We start from the raw sequence: 21,510 nt of genomic DNA, 5'->3' as shown, positions 1-21,510 counted from the left end.
GTTGAAAACGCCATCTTCTAATTACTATTGATAATGTTTCCCAATAGCTTGTTTAGCAATGGCCGATGTTGTTCCTTATCAAAGGCTTTGTGTCGAAATCCATAAAGACTAATTAAGGCCTAACAGTCGATTCTCAAGAGTTAAACAAGACCATCTGGTCCAGTCGTCCATGGCTTCAAGTAGGTATAATTGACTATTTGTCGACCTTCCTTTTATAAAACTGTGTTGACCGTTTAACAGGTTTTTAAGACTGTACAGAAAACCCGTTATCGCTGCTTCGCAGCTATATTTGTAATTAAATATTTATTATGTAATGTTAATTCATATAACTTTTTAAATTTATAATCTATAGATGTGACATTTGTAGTATCTTTAATTTTAGCTAGGAATTCACAGTGTATTTTTTTACTCTCCATTTATTATACATACTTTTTATTAAAATTGATTTTCATATACATGATATTTATATAAATGATACTCATATATATAAATGATATTCATATATATGAAATGTTTAGAGTAATTAGGAATATCTTTTTTTCATATCAGAGGTTGAAGAGGTGAGTGAGTAAAAAAATAAAAATAAATTCGAGCGTGTGAGAATTTGTTTTTATTTTATTGCGAGCTCGACCCTTCGACCTCTGGTATGAAATAAGATATTCCCTATTACTTAAACCGATTATTAACGAAATTACGGACCAAAACATCGCATGGAGAGCAGGTGTGACAGTAGTTACAACTTGGCAGCTCAGTGTACTGCAGATGGGTGTAGAAGGATCGCAGAGCGTCGTTGACCACTGTGGATCCACCTCCAGAGCTTGGTGGATGTTTCCTTCCGCATGCCTTCTGTGGTTATAAGCCGGTGTAATTTGACAAAGATTCAAGGCGGCGTCTCCACAAGAGCGCGCCACAAAACGATAGCTTCACAAACGTACGACTTCAGGAGAGCTCCGAGGAGGTTTCAGGGCTCATAACCCTCTGTGACGCTATTCGATTCCAAACAATTCAATTCAATAATCTCTTTATTGTACTTATTACACCCTTTAGGGTCGTGGTCTCCAGAGTTATATTTACAAGTAGAATTTACAAAGCATAAACATTTTACATTAATATAATATAATGAAAATAAATTAATGAAAATTGCAGAAGTTATTCCTATCCACAAAGGTGATGATAAATCCCAAGCAACTAACTACAGGCCTATCTCACTTTTACCCGTAATATCTAAAATACTAGAAAAAATAGTTCACAACAGGCTATATAACTTTTTTATTACGAACAACTTACTCTACAGCAGCCAATATGGGTACAGAGAAAATCATTCAACTGCTCAAGCAATACTTGAATTAACCGGAAATATAATTAGTAGCTTCGACAATGGTAATAACACTATTTGAGTCTTCCTTGATCTGTCTAAAGCGTTTGACTCGCTCGATATCCCAACGTTAGTATACAAATTAGATAAGTATGGAATAAGAGGAATTCCATTGCAATGGTTGAAAAGTTACCACAGTGAAAGGAGAATGTATGTAAAGGTCAACGGAATCAAATCAAATCTAACTAAAGTCGAATATGGAATTCCTCAAGGCTCTATACTCGGACCACTGCTTATATATGTTAACGATGCCCTACAAGTTTTAAAATCCTGTAAAAGTATATTATTCGCAGACGACACTAGCATATATATTACCGGAAAGAATCTTAACACTATTTTAGATCTTCTGAAAGATGACCTATCTACACTGATCGATTGGTTCCATGCTAACAAATTAACAGTCCCAGAAGTAAAAGTTTCCAAACAGGTATAGATCTCATATTTGGTACTGAGAAAATAAGATCATTAAAGCAGTGTAAATTTTTAGGAGTACTTATTGATGAAAATCTATCTTGTGAACAACAATTCAAACAAATCTGTTCAAAAATCAATAGAAACTTGTATTTATTAAGAAGAATAAAAAAATTTATACCTGCTTGGAGTAAGAAACTGCTGTATTAAGCTATATACATACACATTTATCTTATGCAGTGACATCGTGGGGCACTCTTCTCTCAAAAAAACAAATAGACACCATTTTCAAATTGCAGAAAAGGGCAATCAGATATATCGATAACAGCCGCTATAATGGCCCCCACATCACACTTATTTAGAAAATATGATATCCTAGAATTTGAAGACATAATAAATTTAGACCTCGCAAAAATTGGCTACAAATACTTCGAAGGAAAATTGCCCACCCCGATAAGAGCATTGTTCCAACATAACCAAGTAAACCACACACATAACACAAGATCAAGAAATTATTCACAATCTGCCCGTCACAAAACGAATATGTTCAATAAATCGTTTCTTAACAAAGTTCCAGTCATTTGGCAAACAATCGATAACACAATCAGAAAATCTCCATTAATTCATTCATTCACCAGGCTCTACAAAAAACAGCTCATCAATAGATATTGAATATTCATCCCGTCCCCCTAAAATATTCTATCATAGTATGTTTATGTTATATAATAGTTATTGAAGTATAATTACCATTGTATGTTGTATGTTGTTTTGAAAATAGCTTACCATAGATAAATCTTATAATATTGACATCTGTGTATTTGTCATCATAATCCATTTCATAGTCACCGGGGCTCGTCCACTCTGTTCAGAGCTACAGCCTTCAGGCTCTGGACGAGTCCTTCATAGTTCATAGTGGTATTTTGTAAGATAAATTATTATACTAGACTATGTTCTATGAAAATAAAATCAATCAATCAATATAACAATACCTATGGTGGATGATAAGTGCCATAGCGTAAAATGCCTGGTATGTAAATAAGGGCGCCAGAACGCCAGAACGCCAAAACGAAAAAAAAACGTCCAATTTTCTCTGAAAGTTCGTTTTGGCGCGCCAAGACAAAGAATATTCCGTTTTGGCGCCCCCGCCAAAACAACGAAAAACGTCAAATTTTCTCTGAAAGTTCGTTTTGGCGCGCCAAAACAAAGATTATTTCGTTTTGGCGCGGTTATTTCCGTTTTGGCGCCCCCGCCAAAACAAGCATTCAACCACAGTAAAATTATTTTTCAATTTGGCGCGTTGATCCTGTGTGTAATTTGCATAAATTCGCATATATAGAATTATTTTACGTGGTTGAAAGTTCGTTTTGGCGGGGGCGCCAAAATGAAAGTTCGTATTGGCGGGGGCGCCAAAATGGAACATTCTTTGTTTTGGCGCGCCAAAACAAACTACTTTCAGAGAAAATTTGAGGGTTTTTTTTCGTTTTGGCGTTCTGGCGCCCTCATTTACATACCAGGAAATTTACACAATGGCCCTTATCAGCCACCATAAATACCAGAAGAAACATAGCTGCAAAGCAGCGATAACATGTTTTCTGACATGTTAGTTCGAATATCGTTCTTATATTTGGTAAAAATCCATCTTAAATCAGTACGAAAACGATGGTTTTTCACTGTTGCGTGGGTGAGTTTAAATGACGTATCCAGATCGGCATTACGGATTGTCGTCGACTCTGGCCGTCCGAGTGGCGACTATCGATTGATCAGATCTAACTCATGAATTTCCATATGATTAACTGAATATATTTTACTAAAACTATAAGGTTATGATTATATACGCATGCGCAGAGGAAAGAGAGACGTGGGTGATGCCTGGAAATAGTCGTTTATCTAAAGAGAGTCGAATTACCGTAATGCCTGAATGAAAGTGTACTGATAAGAGCGGTTCAAACTATAAACTATAGAAAGAATTGTGTCAAACTGAATGGCGTCACAGACATCCTCCCCCGCCGGAAGATAGGTACAAGATATGAAATAGTCGCAGCGTAGTTCTAGTGTCTTTTTATAATATCCGCATATGCAATTTGTAGTTGAACAATTAAAGTTCCAGGTGTAAACGCGTAAACAGTTACTGGCGTGATTAAAATTACTAATGTTTATATCATCCGGTGATATGAGTTATCCACGGTTGTAGGTCACTGTGTTCCATTCCATAGGTCATGGCTGCGCGCGTTGAAATAATCCACGAATATGTAATCACCCATACACTTTGATTTCATTTGAACATGTAACATATATAACAAACTATTTAATCTAATACTAATCTACGCTAAACTAAAATATATGCGAGATTGAACGAGATGCACACAATTTTCAACATAAGAATTTTTATGTAAACTTAAACACGTTCGAATGTAAATTCCCAACTAAGTCGAATCCGAATCATGATCACTATCAGTCGCCAGTTGAGCAATCTTAGCTCGAGCTTTGTGTGCTGCTTCACGACAGGGTCTTTTTAATGGTTTGGGTTTGTCAGCTGCTGATTTGTTTTGTTTCACAATCACATCTACACTAAATTCAAGTGGATATGATTTTGACACTGCTCGACAAGTTGTTCCGTTGATGGTTTTGACCCTAGCCGCGCGGATACCGCCGTCACTACTTTCGAGGGTTTCGGTAATAATTCCGAGTTTCCATTTGTGACGAGGAGTGTCTTTGTCGTTAATCACTACCACATCTCCGTTTTTTATTGTGGCCTTTTTGTGATGTCGCTTTTTAATTTCAGTTCTATGTCGTTCGCGGAGTACAGCTAGGTACTCAGATTTAAAACGGTTTTGAAAATCAGTAATGAGCTTGGCTCTATAAAAGGCCATCTTTTGCAACGTTATGCTCGTGTTGTTCAAATAATCCGCATCAAATATTACAGATTCCCCGATTTCTTCGTTAGGTATCAACTCGACGTCACGTCCATAGATTAACGAATTAGGAGTGACTGGTTTTAGCTCGTCAATTTTTTCTTCGACGTAAGTTAGGGGCCTATTATTTACTATAGCCTGAATTTCTTTAACAAGCGTTTGTAATTCTTCAATTGTAACGAGAGCATTCTTAAGCGTTTTCTTGACAGCTCGTTTTATCGTACCTACGCACCGCTCGTGAACTCCCGCCATCCAAGGGGCTTGGACTGGAGCATACTTGAAGGCAACACGCTTTTCAGCATAATGGTTTTGTGATTGAGACGAATTTGCGATTTCAAATAAACGCTTTATTTCGGCCTCCCCCGCGACGAAGGTTTTCGCATTATCGCTGTAGAGTATATTTGGAGTCGAATAGGCCGTACAAAAACGTCGAAACGAGCGTATGTAAGAATCTACGGACAGGTCGTTAACCACTTCTAAATGGGTTGTACAACACGTGTACAAACATATGTAACATTTACCTACCTCTGTCACCCCTTTCCGGACATTCAAATGGCCAGTGAAATCCATGGCAGTGGCGGAGAAAGGCCTGAAATTGGTCAACCTGAAGTCCGGAAGAGGTGGGGGGTCAGGGGCGGTATAGGGCTTACCGTACAGCTTTTTGCATGTTACGCATCGATGGAGATTTTTCTTGGCAACGAATCTGACCGCCGAGATCCAATATCGCTTCCGAACATCGCATATTGTCATACCAACACCGTAGTGTAGGACATTTTCGTGAGATTGGCGTATGATGAGCGTAGCTAGGTATGAGTTGTGTGAATTGAGAAGAGGGTTTACCCGTTTCGCATTCTTAAGTCGACCTACACAACGAAGGTAACCACCATGTTTGTCTTTTTCGATACCTAACTGCCTAACAAGAGCAGGGCACTTACCTTTGTTTGTTTCGATGTATCTGAAAACATCAGGGTATGTTCTACGTTGGTGGCTAAGTATCAGTGTCATTTCAGCTGAGTACATGTCAGCAGCAGACAATTGACATCGTTTGTGTGTTAGCCCTTTTTTAAAGGCTCGCTTGACCAACGCTATAACCTTTATGAGCTTGGTCCAATCAGTGAATTCGTTGACATCAATAATGTTGTGAATACCTTGTTTGTCGGAATCTTGCGTTTCTCGAGTGATGAATTCATTTTCGTATTCTGTTGCTGCTGCGAGGATTGTGACCCCGATATCCTCATTAGCAACGGGAGGGGCCAAAGAGGCTAGCATCCACTGAGGGCCTGTGAACCACATAGATCTTCTAAGATTGTCAAAGGACATGCCTCTAGAAATGATGTCAGCCGGATTGTGTTCTGAAGCCATATGCGTCCAGCGATCCACAAGGCTCCCATTCTTGATCTTTTCGACTCGATTCTTTACAAATTGGGTCAAATCCTTGTTTGATTTCAGCCAACACAGAGCTATAGTTGAATCGGTAAAATATCTTACCTCAATTGTTTTGAATTGTGATGAATATGCGTCTATGACTGTGTTTACATATTTGACAGCCATAGTCATCGCTTCGAGCTCCAACTTTGGAACAGTCCATCCGGATTTGTTTTTGGACACGACTTTGTTTTTAGAACCTATAATCTGTACATTTCCACCTTGTTTTGCATAAACCACACAGCCGATGGCTACATTCGGAGCAGCATCGGAGAATACCATGAAATGTACCTTCTGATTGGTGTCCATACCAAGCCAACGCGGCACTATGATTTCATTCGTCTGTCGCAAATTTGACCTAATAACATCCCACTCACCCGTTTCTTCTGTTGATAACCTGTCATCCCAGTCTTTTCCAGTCAGCCACAGTTTGTTGATAAATATCTTAGCTAATGCGATAACTGGGCCAGCTAAGCCAAGTGGGTCATAAACCGAGGCTGTTTGCGAAACTACAGACCGTTTAGTATTTGTTGTTGTTGTAACCAACTGAGCCTGAGATAACGAAATGAGGTCAGTTCTAGTATTCCAGCTCATTCCTAGAACTGACACCTCTTCTGTGGGGTACTGAATTTCATCGATTTTCGCTGCATCGCTTACCTGTTTCGAGTTCGAGGCCCACTGACGTAAGTGGAAACCTGCGTCGTTGAGAATTTTGTTCGATGATTGATAATATGACAGAGCATCGACCTCTGACATCACACTCGTGAGTAGATTATCAACGTAAAATCTGTTGATCATATCCGCTGCGATCCAAGAATCGCTCAGTTGCAAATGCTTATTCAACACTGCCGCTAGCATGAACGGGCTAGCAGTAGAACCGAAAATAACGGTATTGTGTTGGTAAGGAACGATCGGATTGTTTGGGTTATTGTCCTTGTACCAGAGAAATCGTACATACCTCCTGTCACCTTCCTGTAGTTTAACTGATAGAAATGCCTTAGCTATGTCAGCCGACAAACCAATTCTACCAATTCTGAATTTCATTATGAGGGTAGGTAGATCAATGAGCATATTTGGACCCTCATACAGACAGTCGTTTAATGATGGGGAGCCTGCGTTAGCCGCAAAGACGATCCGTTAAGGGGTTGTGTTACTCTCCTTTAGTACAGGGAAATGTGGCAAGTAGTAACAATCCCCTTCCTTGACAGAATCAGGGTTTGGTAATTCAGATACTGTACCTCGGTTGCGATGTTCTTCCATTACTTTTATGTACTGGTCAAGTCGATTGGTTCTTTGGAGACGATTGGTGATCTGAAACAATCTAGCCCGGCATTGTTCCAGATTGGTACCCAGCTCATCATGTTCATGTTTCCATGGGAGTGGGGCCCAGTAACACCCATGTTTATACTCTATCTTACCTTGATACTGCGTTATGAAACTTTCTCGATCGAAAGTGTTATCCCCGGGAAACTCAGCTATGTTTTGGTGTAGATAGTCTCCTATGCTTTGGTCATCCAACAGTTCCCGATTGTTAATTGATGAGTCTGTAAGGGTACTTACCGTGTATGCATTTGTACTAGACCTATTTGTATCAATAGGGGTTAACAACCTGTGTAAGGGCCCGAAAACGAAACTACCGAGATTCGTGTGTTGTAACTGGGGACCGTCCGGTACGTCCTCCAGATTGTTCTTTAAGAATAGATGATGATGGGCAGTACCGATTAATAAATCGACCACGAATACCTCGGATTTGAAGTTATCTGCGAGGTGTGCATTTGAGATTTGTTCGTACTTTAGACAATCAGCCCAACCGTGTCGATAGATGGGACGAATTATCTCATCAGTGACAGCTACGTCGATGAATTTAACGCCATCAGATGTTCTAATGCCTATGGGTGCCATATCAAATACGCGCTTCGTAGAATGGCCACCGAAACCATTTACCTTTTTCGATAGTTGGTACGACGGTACCAATTTGAGAGCTTTGGCAACAGCGAAGCGAATGTATGACATAGAGGAACAATTGTCGAGCAGGGTATTGGCTTCCAAAGTGTGATTGTGATATTCAATACTCACCTGCCCCGTTTGCAGCAACACAACCTCATTTTGATAATCATGATTTTCATTACTGACCATGTTGGTAGTATCCAATGCGTATTTTCCGAAATCGATACTGAAATTCATATCCTCGCATGATTTGACATTATTTATATCCGATGTTTGAACGATTTTATCCAGCGCATGACCTTGGTTGACGAATGTACATCCGGAGACGGTTTGTTGATGTTGATCTCGGTGAATTGACGTGTGATGTGTCTTCTTGCATATTTTACAGCGATTGCGGTTTTGACAGTCCTTTGCTTGATGATTTGGTTTGAGACAGTTTCGACATAATCGTCTTTCGATTACCCTTTGAAGACGTTCTTCGATTGGTAGTTGACAGTTTGTTGGGTAGTGTTCACCGTCACAAAATGTGCATTTCAACTGTGTCTGTTTAGTGACGGATACCAATGATGTCGCAGTACCGGATCTCGAATTTCGATACTGATGTTGGTACTGTAGAGATTTTTCACTTACATTTTCACCCAGATTGTCGAGACACTCTTCGTATGTGTTAATGAATTTATCCAGATCAAAGTTATCTTTTTGACCGCATGTGCCCATTTTTTCTAATAGATTACGCGGTAGTTTTTTCTCTAACGATGTTATGATGAATGGTGCACACGCGTTAACGTCAACGCCCAGATGTTTTAATGATCTTACATTCGCGTTGATCTTATTTAGAAATTGTGACAGTCCTGAATAGTTCGAAGTTGTTGATGGAATATCATAGATTTCCTGAATATGCGCTCGAACAATTTTACGATTTTGTCCGAAACGATCTTTCAGAATTGATGTCAATGTCTCGAGATTCGAGCCGGATGCGAATAGTCCCTTAACTGCTTCGAGGGCGCTTCCCCGAAGCTGACCGACGATATAGTTGAATTTTGTTATATCGCTGAATTTTCCTGCGATGACGTCGCATTCAATCGTTTCCCAGAACGCTGTCCACTGGGTGTAAGTTCCGTCGAATACAGGCAGTTTCAATTTAGGTAATCTCGCCGTAAATTGATGATGATCATTGTCGTCTGTTACCCGGACAGTTGATGTTTCGGGTTGTTTAGACTTCGTGTGGTTTTCAATATATCGTTTGGTTTTCAGAAGTTTAACTCGTTCTTCTGATCGTCTTGCGTTTGATGTTTTTTCGTTTCGTTTTTATAGTCGTCGTCGTTTCTAATCATCTCTTGGATTTGATTAGAAACGTTTTCCCGTGTTTCGTGTGCGTCTTGTAATTCTTCCAGGCGAGCTTCGAGCTCAGTCCCCTGGTCTTCGGTTACCGTTGTTTACTGCATTATTTGCAGAATAACAGAGTATTCCGCATCAAATGCGTCGATGGTTGATTCTCTTTTTCTGATGAGTTGTTCGATCTTCGTCATGATGAATTGAATTTTCTTAACTTTTGACTTCGTTTGAGTTAGTTGACTTTTTTATCCATTAATGCATTGCGTTGTGTATTGATGATGATGATTAGTATCCTGGTCACGGCACCAATGTCGTCGACTCTGGCCGTCCGAGTGGCGACTATCGATTGATCAGATCTAACTCATGAATTTCCATATGATTAACTGAATATATTTTACTAAAACTATAAGGTTATGATTATATACGCATGCGCAGAGGAAAGAGAGACGTGGGTGATGCCTGGAAATAGTCGTTTATCTAAAGAGAGTCGAATTACCGTAATGCCTGAATGAAAGTGTACTGATAAGAGCGGTTCAAACTATAAACTATAGAAAGAATTGTGTCAAACTGAATGGCGTCACCGACACGGATCGGTTATACGTTATTTCATTTTCTTGTCGGGTAGAGTTTACAGGACGACCAATCTATTTTAGTCGGTACTGGCTTTTCGTCGCAGCTACATTCAAAGAATTCCAATCATCGTTTCCAGAATGCTCTCACTTAATTGTTGAACGCGTTCAGTAGCCGTTAGTAAACGGAGCTGATTTGGATTTCCCTGATTTGGTTATTCTCTGAGCAATCTTCTTTTTGACTTACACAGAGACCATTCTCAAGGTCATCGGGTGGAATTAGGAATTTAAGGATTAGAAATAAACGAATGGCGAATCCATTATCTAGTAAGGTCTCTGTATATCCGTCATGAGATTAATTCGATGAATACTATAAAAAGAATTCCAGCCCACACTTTCAGTGTCCTATGAATATCAACTACATTGATAAGAGCACTTATTGTCCATTAGTCGAATCTCAGAGAAGAAACATTTTATGAAGTTTTTTATGGCTGGAAAGGGGAAAAGAAATAACAATCAGCAGAATTACAAGAGGGTTTACGACGAAAGTCAGAAAACCCTAATGACAGCAGTTTCTTGTTATAATTACCAGAGTCTATGATTTCAAACATGATATTGCAAATATTGTTATAAATCATTCAGTGAAATCGCTGAGATCATTGTAAAATTGATTTCCAGAGGCTCTGTTCCAAGATTTGAGGGTCTTGCAAAATTATGAAACGCTCTTGAGTAAGTTCACATTGTGGAGGGCTATCTGCTACATCTCATCGGCATTTCTTACTCCCTGTTTTATCTAGGACCTGACTTGGCCTGGACTGAAAAATTAAAGGAAAAGCTAGAATTTGTGGGTCGCCCCGATTGCTAGAATGGTTAAAGCACTCCCCTGGCAAGCGAGAGATATGGCGTTTGATGTATCTGCAGTTTTACTATTGGATTATCGATATGAGGCATTACTACTGGAATTAGCTACAACTTTTCGTTTCCATCGAATAATTCTTTTATTATACCATATAATGTATATACAACGTTAATTTCCTATTTTTCAAAGCAGCCCTCGATCTTGAGTCTCATACCGGTGACATGAGGCGGATCTGTTAACTGGACGAAACAACAGCGTTTTGTCTTCGTCGCTTCCAACCGTAGCGCCGTGGTTGTTAAACGCACTTCGTGACGTACTTCGCCGAGTGCGTCGGTGTTACCTGCGAATATCTAGAAATTTGAAGTGAAACATTAACTGATTTTTATTATTTCTCTTAAGCATCTAGCTGGAGTGTTTGCGTTATATAAGCATTGTCAGGGTTTTCCGCTCGGCAGAAAGAAACCCTAATGACATTATGGTAAAAATAATCGCACATCAACTACAATTATGTAATCTTTGCACAATAATGAAGACAAATAGGTTGATTTAAAAAGATAACTCATAAGATTTGATTTAAAAGTTTCGTCTGTAAGGCTAGATCTAATATAACTAACTATGGGCAGAATATTCCATAGTGAGTGGGAGCGGAAAATTTAGACGCCTTTTCCCCAAAATTTTGCTATCGTTGTTTCGGCTTTTTCCTCTCAAATTGTCATTTTGCAGTATCATAGTCGATTCAGCGTTTTGCTAAAATGCAACTTATAAAACGAATTTCATTCAATAACTTCGTTCAGTTTTCGACGGTTGGGACCAGGGTAAATAATAAGCTACATTATCATAAATTGACATTTTAGAAACTCCGGCGTATTGCTATAGTCGGCATCGTTAATGGTCAAAATTAGGGCGGCTAAGAAAGAGACGATTAGAATGTTAGGTTTGGTAGGCCAAAAGTTCGAGTTGACTGTGTCTGATTACTAGATGAGGTTTTTTGTATTGTGTTTGGACCCAGTTCTACTGTTGTCGATTAAGTTTAACAGTTCGAATAAGTTTATTTTTTGCGATAGCACCACGGCGCTAGAGCATATCAAGTTGACCAAACCGCCTGGTGTCTTCCAATACCACCACCTAATGGGCTCAATTCAAGTTCAAATATACTTTTTTGTTCCCAGTTTATTGTTTCCGGATTTCCACAATTAAGTAGACAGTACACAAATAGAATTAAGAATCTATAAGTAATCAGAAAACAACGTATCATATTTTTCATTTATCAAATTTAATGAGCAATAAGTTTTTTTTCGACTACGGATGCGCATTTCCCTTTCGGGAAAGGCTTATCAGCTCCGGCTTCCCTGAAAAATTATTGCCGAATCGACGTCCCGCTAATGATGAATACTATTTTTAGATCTTTTGATTACAAAATTTAAAACTCAAAAATACAGAGTTATATGAGCCTTAGGCCTATTCTGGGAAATTACAAATCATTCAAAAGCAAAAATCTTGCATTTTAGTTTATTCATTTTGAGGGGTTTCTTTATTTTAAGCCGCGCCGGATATTGATTGACTAAATCTCTTTGCTCTTCTCTCGTGGCTTATATTCAATTAAATTCTTTATTCTCTTATACTTTTTTTATTCTACAATTTGATTACGTGAATACTTACCGTAGCATGTTTCATTTCATTCCGTTTTTCATAATGTATGATTATATAATACTTTAAATCTACATTTTATCACGGTGCTTCTTTTCAAAATGAACAACATGTTTCGTTTATTATTTTCATATTTCCGATTTTTTAATCTTCATTAATTTATTCATTCTTCATGACTTCTCCCACCATAATCGGAAGAATTATATCCTTAGAGGCTTTTAATCTTAATCTTTAATGACTTTGCAAAACCACCTGTCGCAGTATTTTTTCTTTTAGAAATATACCTTGTAGTGTCTTAACCCTAGAGTCAAACTGGACATTGGACTCCAATTGTCACCTAGGCTTACCTCAGAGTTTCAAACATATACATTTAATACGTTTAGTGCAAACCCTGAACTACGCACATGATAAATTGGCCGAGTGGATCCAAGCCAACAAACTATCTTTAAACTTAAAAAAGACGCATTTCATTGTGTTCAGTTCCAATTTACCTGATAATACTTCAATTCAAATAAGTGGTCAAGCAATTGACAGGGCCGAAATACTAATTTCCTAGACGTATCGGCCCCACTCCGCGCGGATGCGCCACCGCGCGGGATTTACGCGAAGCAGCAAACACAAACATGGCCACTCTCTCAATTTTCAATGATAGAAATCGCGTGTGCATTTCAATTATTTCGGCTGTTAGGGTTTTAAGGCACAATATAAGTTGATGATGTGATATGGCGATGTTAATTAATGATAATTCCGCAGTGAAGCTAGTCACGAACGGTGCCAATTGAGTGTACAGCTGCCAAAAACACTGAAATGTGCATAGTTGCGTAACTATTTGCAGTGAATTGCAAACGAAACATGAAGCCTTAACGGCCGTTTAAAAAAAAAATTATACCAATCGCAATTGTAAAATAAAAATGAGATAGAACCTAAATTCTGGCCATTTCTAAAATGTTATTAATTATTATTACTAATTTTCAGTCAGTGCGGAACCTTTACTTTTCCAACAATAATGAGGGGTGGTAGGTAGTCATGCAATTCAAGTCATCATTTATTACACGTTACTTCCGTGTTGTTGAAAAAAAATAATAAACCCCAATGAACAATGTGATCTGTGTGCTGGCCACAAATTCACACAGATCACACTACACTACCCATTACACACTCCAGTACCCACAGCTTTCATATATCCATCCAAATATTTAGTGGCTTTCTTCCTGGGTTGTGTTCGACATAAGGTTCCCCACAGTGTAGGGATATTGAATAGATTAAAACGCCCATTACCCCAATCTATACTCTATATTTTGATTTAGTTGAACCATACTTAAGCTACTGTAACGAATCAGCAATACCTACATTTGCTACAGAAATGTGTCGTTAGAATGATATCAGATTCCTATTACATATATCATAGCGATCCTCTTTTTATTTGTTTGAATGTATTCATGTATTTTGGAAATTTATGAAATCAACAAATGATAGGGTTGTTTTATGATTATGTAAATTCAAATACACCGGATAGTTTTCAGAATCATTTCAAATTTTAGATCTAGAGTCGTCAGCCGAATTATAGATAATTTACACATACCCTACCGCTTTTCTTAGGAAGCACGATAATTGACAGCCTTTTTACCATAGCCAAGTTTAGGCCTACTTAATTGTTTTAAAGATTCGATCACTTTTACCTTGGGATTCCCGTTCTCATCTGTGACATCATACCATCTGTCATCGTTTCCTGGTTTCTGGTATTTCAGACGGTATTCTCTGACCCAGATAACGCCCATGTGGTGGATCGTTCCTTTGGTGACGATCGCGTGAATTTCAGCCGTTCTATGGAAGTCTAATTGCAGCCAAACTTTAGCGGCGTAAGTATTCCAGCCGTACGGGTCGTCGAAGTACAGACGCTCGGCTGTTACGTTCAGATGTTTTCCGTTCTATAAAAGATTCGTTTAAATTGTATAATTATTAGTCAATGGATGGTTTAATTACTAATTTGTTGACGCCGTAAAAACCGTTACTGAATATTTTTACACAGGTCAAGGTCTGTTATAACGCTGCCACCGCTCACTAAACGCCAACATTTTTTCAGAGCTTAAATTTGCTTTTTATCTAACTCAATGGAAATACAATTCTTTATAACGTTGCCGAATTAGTTATAACGCCATATTTTCAAATTGGTACCAACAGTGGTATTATCAAGGCATTATATTATTCACCTTTACTACATGCTCGATAGTCAGTAATTACTATGAGTAATGAGATAAGTGTCGTTCCATACCAGAGGTCCAAAGGTCAAGCTCATAAAAAATTAAAAAATAAATTCTCGCATGCTCGAAATTATTTTTTATTTTTTACTCACTCAACCTCTCTACCTCTGATATGAAAAGACACTCATCTCATAAAAGTAAATCTCATTTAGAAAATAAATTGAAATTAGAATATAATAATGATATATTAGAAACTAAATTAGAAGAATTAAAGAATGAAAAAGAAATATATAAATGTGATACATGTAATCAATCATTCAGTAACAAAAGATATTATGAACAACATTTAAAATCTAAAAATCATATTAGAAAAGAAACTAATAACTTATTTTCATTATTTAACATTAAACATTATATCTCAGCAACAAATTTATTGTATGCAAGACAATATAAAATTGATAATATTAGTATAATTAATCAAATATTATCAACATATTTAATTACTGAACTAATAGATAATGGAATCAAAAATCCTAAAATATTTAATACAGTTTTAAATTATAGAATTCATTTTTTATTTCTTATGAGCTCGACCTTTCGACCTCTGGTATGAAAAGACACTTATCTCATTACTGCTATGCTTTATTCAAAGGGTAGTGTGTTTACGTCATCAATATTGGCGTTTCAAAATGACATTTACAACTATCAAACTTTGCGTTTATTTTGTAACTAGATGAATTTCATAACTATTATTTTCAAAAATGTGATGAATTTTCATATTTTGTACGCCCTAAGAACCGTTACAATAATGATTCCATACGTTGATGCCATGATGTGTTTTTAATCAGGGGTTACCAGTAGTTTATGAGTCCTACGAGCAATTATCTAAATTGCTCGTAGATGAGTCGAGGTGCACAACATCACATCATTATTTGTGATGTGGTTCGTGGTGGTACCCGGCGTTGGGTTATATCGGAGTGACCAGAAAAGAATGAGGACGAATGAGATGGATTCTCTCTAAGAGTTAGTAAAACGGGCCCCAATCTTCTGATTTTTAAAGAATATTTTGGCGATCCAAAAATAGTAGGACTCATCACGATTAGCGAACTCAATGAATCTTACTTGTGAATGGAATTCTAGATAAGAAAAACATTAAAAAGCTTCTTACTCTCATTGGGTCATTAACGTCGAAATTCTCATCGCTAGCCGTATGGGCAACTTTTATATCGGATAAAGACGTCGCTTTTACGAGGTCGACGTTCGGTTCGCAAGGTTTTCGTTCCCTCGGGGTAAAACAGCCCTCGACCTTGAGTCTCATCCCGGTGACGTGCGGCGGGTCGGTGAACTCGACGAAACAGCATCGTTTAGTTTTCGTTGCTTCTAACCGCAGCGCCGTCGCCGTTAAATACACTGCATGGCGTACTTCTCCGCGGGGATCTGAGTTTGCAGAAAATAGCTGAAAAAATACAAAGTCGTTCATTATCTCAAAATTAGTCGTATTTTCTCCAAGGGTTAATAACCATATACCTAGTGCTGCCAATTGTTTCTGATTTTTGTTATTATGTTACCGTATAATTGGCCCTAGCAATACTGACTTGATTTGTCCGATGAGTACTTAAATAGGAAACGTGTTGCTTATACCTCTTGATTTATAATTTCAACACAGAAATGTATATTCGAACTTCTCATGTCAATAGCCTACTTAGACAGATTTCGGTCGAACATTTTCCGAGTCAAGAATATCGATTCCGGATAACGAACTCTCGACCGACCGCTTCTCTCAGCTTTATTATGCTATTCCGGAAGAGGAAGCTCGCATATTCTGGCCGAAACAATAAGGCGTCAGAAGAGAAAATTCTCTTCTGACGCCTCCGATAGAAATCGAAACACCTGTCTTATGTGTGGACCTCGGAAGGTGTTTGGTATCCTATCATTGGTTCGTATATAAGGGTTTTTCGGCGCCTTTTACAAGTGATAATATATAAAACCTATTTTTCTGTCAAAGGTCACATATTCTATATAGGTTTAAAAGGGAATTTCCAACTCTACTGTGGTAATCAAAGATTCCCCTAATGACAAACAAGGATCCACCAGGTGTCACGAGTAGTAACTCCGTGTTCAATTTCTTCTGTGCATTAACTTTAAAATCTAACAACTGTGTATCGTTAAACAGTGTTAAGATCGCCAAAGCGGTCCATCACTTAATGTTACAGTTACTGTTACTGTTACTGTTACTGTTACTGTTACATCCAGTCCAAATCTTGAACGAAATTAGTTCGTAAATTAAATCAATTATCTACGAAAGCTATCCCAATACGGGATATCGACAAATTCAAGTTCTTGAATTACTCGTTTGATGGCGCTAGTCAGAACCGGAAATTGGAATCTAAATCCGCCATGCTCTAGTTCATTTGCAATGAAAATCTCTCGCTTCAAGTTTTCAATGAGCGATATTTGACTTACTATATATCGTCACGCATAATCCTTTAAATATGATATCCTACCACTACGTTGGATATGATGAAACCTCACTGCAAAGGCTAGAAATCACTATAAATGTCCTAAAATTATCAAAAAACATTTTGCAACTGCTGACGATGCAAAGACTGGTTGCCAGGTGTCACATGGTGGCAGCACTTGACGGTCCAATTTTGATTGTTGGTTCGAGTCCTGGTACTTTTCATATTTCTATTATGAATCTACGAGTTTAGTCTTTCTAAAATCAATTTTATTTCACAATAGTATTTTATATTTATCAGTGTAGCCTGCAATAAATTAACCTTAAGAGTCTTGAACTCAACAACAAAGTGATGACACCCGGCACCAGTCATTATTTCCGTTAGCTGCTTCGAGCGTCATCGCTAAATTTGTTATTTTTGGTAGTTTTTTTACATTTCTAGTAATCTTTAGCGTTCGAAGTGGGTTTTTATCGAATTCAACACATTGTCAGGATATCATACTCAAAGGATTATGCATGCCGTTGTATAGTAAGTAAAATATCGCTAACTAAAAACTTGAAGCGAGAGATTTTTATTGCAAATGAACTAAAACATGGCGGATTTAGGTTCCAATTTCCGGTTCTGACTAGCGCCATCAAACGAGTAATTCAAGAACTTTAATTTGCCGATATCCCGTATAACTGACTAGAAAAATGAATCAAAAGTGTATTTGGTGTGTATGTGTGTACCAGTACTGTGATAATATGTGGATTCAGGAGTCTAGTTTAAATCGATAATGAACTCATTCTGATAACGTAAGACTGCTCATCACGCCATCTGGCAGGAAAACTATAGTATAATTGCAGTTCCCCATTCATTCGCAGTTTCACAATAGCTTTTGCGCAAATAATAGCCACCATCTTTACCTTGGGACTACCATCTTCATTCGTGACGTAATACCAACTATCGCCTCTGTCCTTGTATTTCAGACGATATTCCTGAACCCAAAACTTTCCGAGATGATGCACGGTGCCCCTCGTGACGATATCATTGATTTCAACCGTTTTCCCGAAGTCAAGTTCGACCCAAACGTCAGTGGAATAAGTGTGCCAACCAAACGGATCGTCCAGATATAAGCGCTCGGCTGTGTTGTCATAATGGTCTTTGCCCTGTAATAATAACAATGAATACAGCGACAAACAGCGAGAAAACGGTTTCTGCAACAACCGCAAACAAATTGAAGGGAATTATGGAAACTGGAAAAAACATATTGCTGGGATTCGAACCTGATAATATAAATAGAGTTGAATTTTGGCAATGTTACTTAGACACTGTCCTGATTTGACATTTCCGGAGCAGTCCTATTTTACTAATACATGGGACATATCTCAAGGTCGTCGGGTAAAGTTTGTAGGGAATTAACTCGTCGCACGGCGAATTTATTTTTCACAAGAGACCGGCGCATGCGCAGACCATATATTTTGCTAGACGTAAACCATAACATTAATAAAGAATAAAGAAAAAAGAAGGAAATAAACAATTACTGCATCAAAAATGAAACTTTTTATTAGTCAAATTGTTTTGTCAACTATTGTTTAGATGCACCGTTGGATTCACTGCATGAGTTGAACTGAAAATCGATCGATGAATTGCCCATCATTACCTCAAGAAAACAAAACGCAAGTTACGAAGGCCTACTAATGCATAGGTCAACCAAAATTGTAATTTCTAAAAACGCCTAGTTCTATGACAGCAATAAGTAATGTACTTCAAATTAGAATTCAGAATATATATGCATTGGATATCCATCAAAAACTTACAGCAGCTATTACTGCTGTATTCATCTAGGAGTCAACGGAACAATAGTTCACTTTTCAGCAGTTCAATCAATATATTAACAGGAACTCTCGATGTTTACATGAACTCTCTTAGATAATTACCTTTATGAGTTTTTTAGTATGTTTAGTCGTCTTAGAAAATTCGATGTTGATTTCAAAAGATGGGATTTGAACATGCACGCACTGCTCGAGTACCGGCTAAGCAATTTTTATTATATTTACATGTTTACCTATTTTTACATATTTACCTATTGTTCTTTCCCCTTAAAACCCTAATCCTAAACCTAAGCCTACTCTAATCCTAACTTAACTCTGACCCGTTGGACTCTGTAAACATAACCTTACGCTCTGGACGCTCTATAGAACGACTATTTAAAAAGCCGCCATTTTCTATCGACAATCAAGATTGGCATCATCCAATACCGGTAGCCATTTCATTACTGCGCATGCGCTGGTCACTTGTGAAAAATAAATTCGCCGTCGCACGATGATTTCTACATATCATTCGGATTTTTGACGCCGTACAATAATGTGTATACATTGATAACTATATTATGCGTTATTTAAAGAAGGGTTCTGTGGGATTCGATGTGTACTACATGATCAATATCGTTACTTCAAAATTACAATCGTGAATTTTGGCATTTATTTTATTTATTTTTATTAATTTTCTGTTTGATAAATTTACATGTCCTGATATTTTTCAGCGCTATATATCTGAGCTAGACTGGTTGTTGGTCAATTCAATTCAATAACTGATATACTGAAATTCAAAATATTATCGATTGATATTATGCCATTTATTCATGATTCATCATTAACAATGTAAAACAATGTATTATTCAACGACTTAAATAAGAAGGAATGTACATATATTAGAGATATGACGTATGCCAGCGGATTATTCATTGCGTTAGTAGCTGTAAGTAGTCGGTTTGATAGGCGATTTTGATAGTAGTCGGTTCGATAGGCGATAAACACTTTATGAACACTGACTGGCTGGAAGGGGCGGAAAAAGTTATCATGAATAAAATAACAATAGCCTTCTGCAAAGTAGCAGAAAATCCAAATATTCACGATGATTAACGATAGGGTCCCGAAATAGCAGAAGGTTTATCTAGTAGTAGTGATCTCAATCAATTGTCGATAATGAGAAAGCGTTTTTCTGAATTGTCTGTTTACGATTGTACAAAGAATAAATTGACCAGAATTTTACACCCTGGCCCTTTAAGCCTACCTCTAAGGCATCAGTTATGTCGAAATGATCGTCTAAGGCGTGATGAGACATTCTTATGTTCGACAATGGGATTGATTTTAACAGATCGATCATATTTGAGCATTGCACATCGTTGGCTGAAACTAAAAACACCATTTGTATTGTATTTATTGAATTGTATTAAAAAGAATCATTAAATTTGTCTTGAAATTATAATATCATCATTGAATTAGGTTACGTAAATGGATCATAGAAATATGAAGTGTATTAGGACCCTGCTGAAAGCCATGAAAGGCTGTACAGACACTGGACGTTCTGTCCGCTTGGTTTCAAGGTTTAAGAAATGATGATAAATCCATCAATGATAATTAAGATTATTATAAACGATAATTGCAATAAGAAGTGAATGTGAACGGAAATTCAGGCTTTCGTTGTATACTGACCTTGTGATGACTGGAATAGCATTGAAATAATCACAGCTGCAGTAAACACTTCAACGACTGAGCTCGCCATTTTCTGCATTCATTGAAAATAGAAATGAACATTTTTTATGAGCAGAACAGAGTAGTTGCACGTGAACGTGACGACATAGTTTGTTCAGTGCTGGAGACTCGCCTTATATACATAACAACAAAAGAAAATCAGGGGATTTACAAACTTCGAGGATGAACGTTCAATTAGTATACGTAACGATTTCCAGGGGAGGGAGATAACAAATATTGTACTAAATTTCGAACGGGGAGAGGTGTGAAAGAAAATGGACGTACTTTTCTGTAGGGAGTCTCTTAGAAAATGTACGTACTTAGTGGACGAGATATATCCAGAATTACGCCAAACTGTACTTTCTGATACAAAATGATAATTGCATTATTTTAGATATCATCCCATCTATATGTCCTACTTTAAATCATTAACGACTATCTCGTTTTTCAATTAATGGTATGATAACAATTTAAGCATTACTAGTACTGGAAAGCCGGGTGATTTTAAAACGTAGATTTTCCAACTTAATAATTCATTGCACGTGAATTGAGTACGATCATTTTAAAGTGGCCTATTATGTGGTGTGATCACCCGTGCCCGTAGAGACCATATGGGATCTTTTATGCGCTTGTTATATTCTTTTAATTCTACCATTTATTTTACATATGTTTTTATTCGAAATCTATATAATTGATTTTCATATATGATATTCATTTAATATATTATGTTCATATATATATGAAATTATCAGAATAATAGGGTACATGTCTTTTCATATCAGAAGTTGAGGGGGCGAGTGAGTAAAAGTAAAGATAAATTCGAGCGTGTGAGAATTTATTTCTATTTTTACGTGC

The 21,510-nt window shown here is 37.4% G+C and overlaps 3 protein-coding genes across 3 annotated transcripts; all 3 read right to left on the bottom strand.

Annotated features, from left to right (window-relative positions):
* Positions 1–4,209: 4,209 nt before the first annotated feature.
* Positions 4,210–7,194, bottom strand: LOC141904377 (uncharacterized). The gene has a single exon (XM_074792961.1). The coding sequence runs from the start codon at positions 7,192–7,194 to the stop codon at positions 4,210–4,212; it is 2,985 nt and encodes a 994-aa protein (XP_074649062.1).
* A 66-nt stretch (positions 7,195–7,260) lies between these two features.
* Positions 7,261–9,599, bottom strand: LOC141904375 (uncharacterized). Its single transcript, XM_074792960.1, has 2 exons — positions 9,511–9,599; positions 7,261–9,349 (listed from the first exon to the last, which is right to left on the bottom strand). Exons 1-2 carry the CDS (start codon positions 9,597–9,599, stop codon positions 7,261–7,263), a joined length of 2,178 nt encoding a protein of 725 aa, XP_074649061.1.
* Positions 9,600–11,009: 1,410 nt separating this feature from the next.
* LOC141904374 (coagulation factor VIII-like) lies at positions 11,010–20,245 on the bottom strand. Its single transcript, XM_074792959.1, has 5 exons — positions 20,195–20,245; positions 18,046–18,288; positions 15,850–16,137; positions 14,160–14,408; positions 11,010–11,183 (listed from the first exon to the last, which is right to left on the bottom strand). The coding sequence occupies exons 1-5, from the start codon at positions 20,243–20,245 to the stop codon at positions 11,010–11,012; spliced, it is 1,005 nt and encodes a 334-aa protein (XP_074649060.1).
* Positions 20,246–21,510: the final 1,265 nt, after the last annotated feature.

This window comes from Tubulanus polymorphus, chromosome 4 (assembly GCF_964204645.1).
Source record: "Tubulanus polymorphus chromosome 4, tnTubPoly1.2, whole genome shotgun sequence".
NCBI classification, from domain to species: Eukaryota; Metazoa; Nemertea; class Palaeonemertea; order Tubulaniformes; family Tubulanidae; genus Tubulanus; species Tubulanus polymorphus.
The sequence above is the reverse complement of the archived record's forward strand: the minus strand, read 5'-3'. Positions and strand labels throughout refer to the sequence as shown.

What these genes read in the sequence shown, in the direction of transcription:
- LOC141904377 (XM_074792961.1), bottom strand. Translation starts at nt 7,194, where the DNA reads ATGCTCATTGATCTACCTACCCTCATAATGAAATTCAGAATTGGTAGA.
- LOC141904375 (XM_074792960.1), bottom strand. Translation starts at nt 9,599, where the DNA reads ATGACGAAGATCGAACAACTCATCAGAAAAAGAGAATCAACCATCGAC. An exon ending in GTTATTCTGCAAATAATGCA is followed by an intron (nt 9,350 to 9,510) that starts GTAAACAACGGT and finishes ATCAAACGCAAG; the next exon opens with ACGATCAGAAGAACGAGTTA.
- LOC141904374 (XM_074792959.1), bottom strand. Translation starts at nt 20,245, where the DNA reads ATGTCTCATCACGCCTTAGACGATCATTTCGACATAACTGATGCCTTA. An exon ending in ACGTTAATGACCCAATGAGA is followed by an intron (nt 14,409 to 15,849) that starts GTAAGAAGCTTT and finishes AATCTTTTATAG; the next exon opens with AACGGAAAACATCTGAACGT. An exon ending in ATGAGAACGGGAATCCCAAG is followed by an intron (nt 11,184 to 14,159) that starts GTAAAAGTGATC and finishes TCAAATTTCTAG; the next exon opens with ATATTCGCAGGTAACACCGA.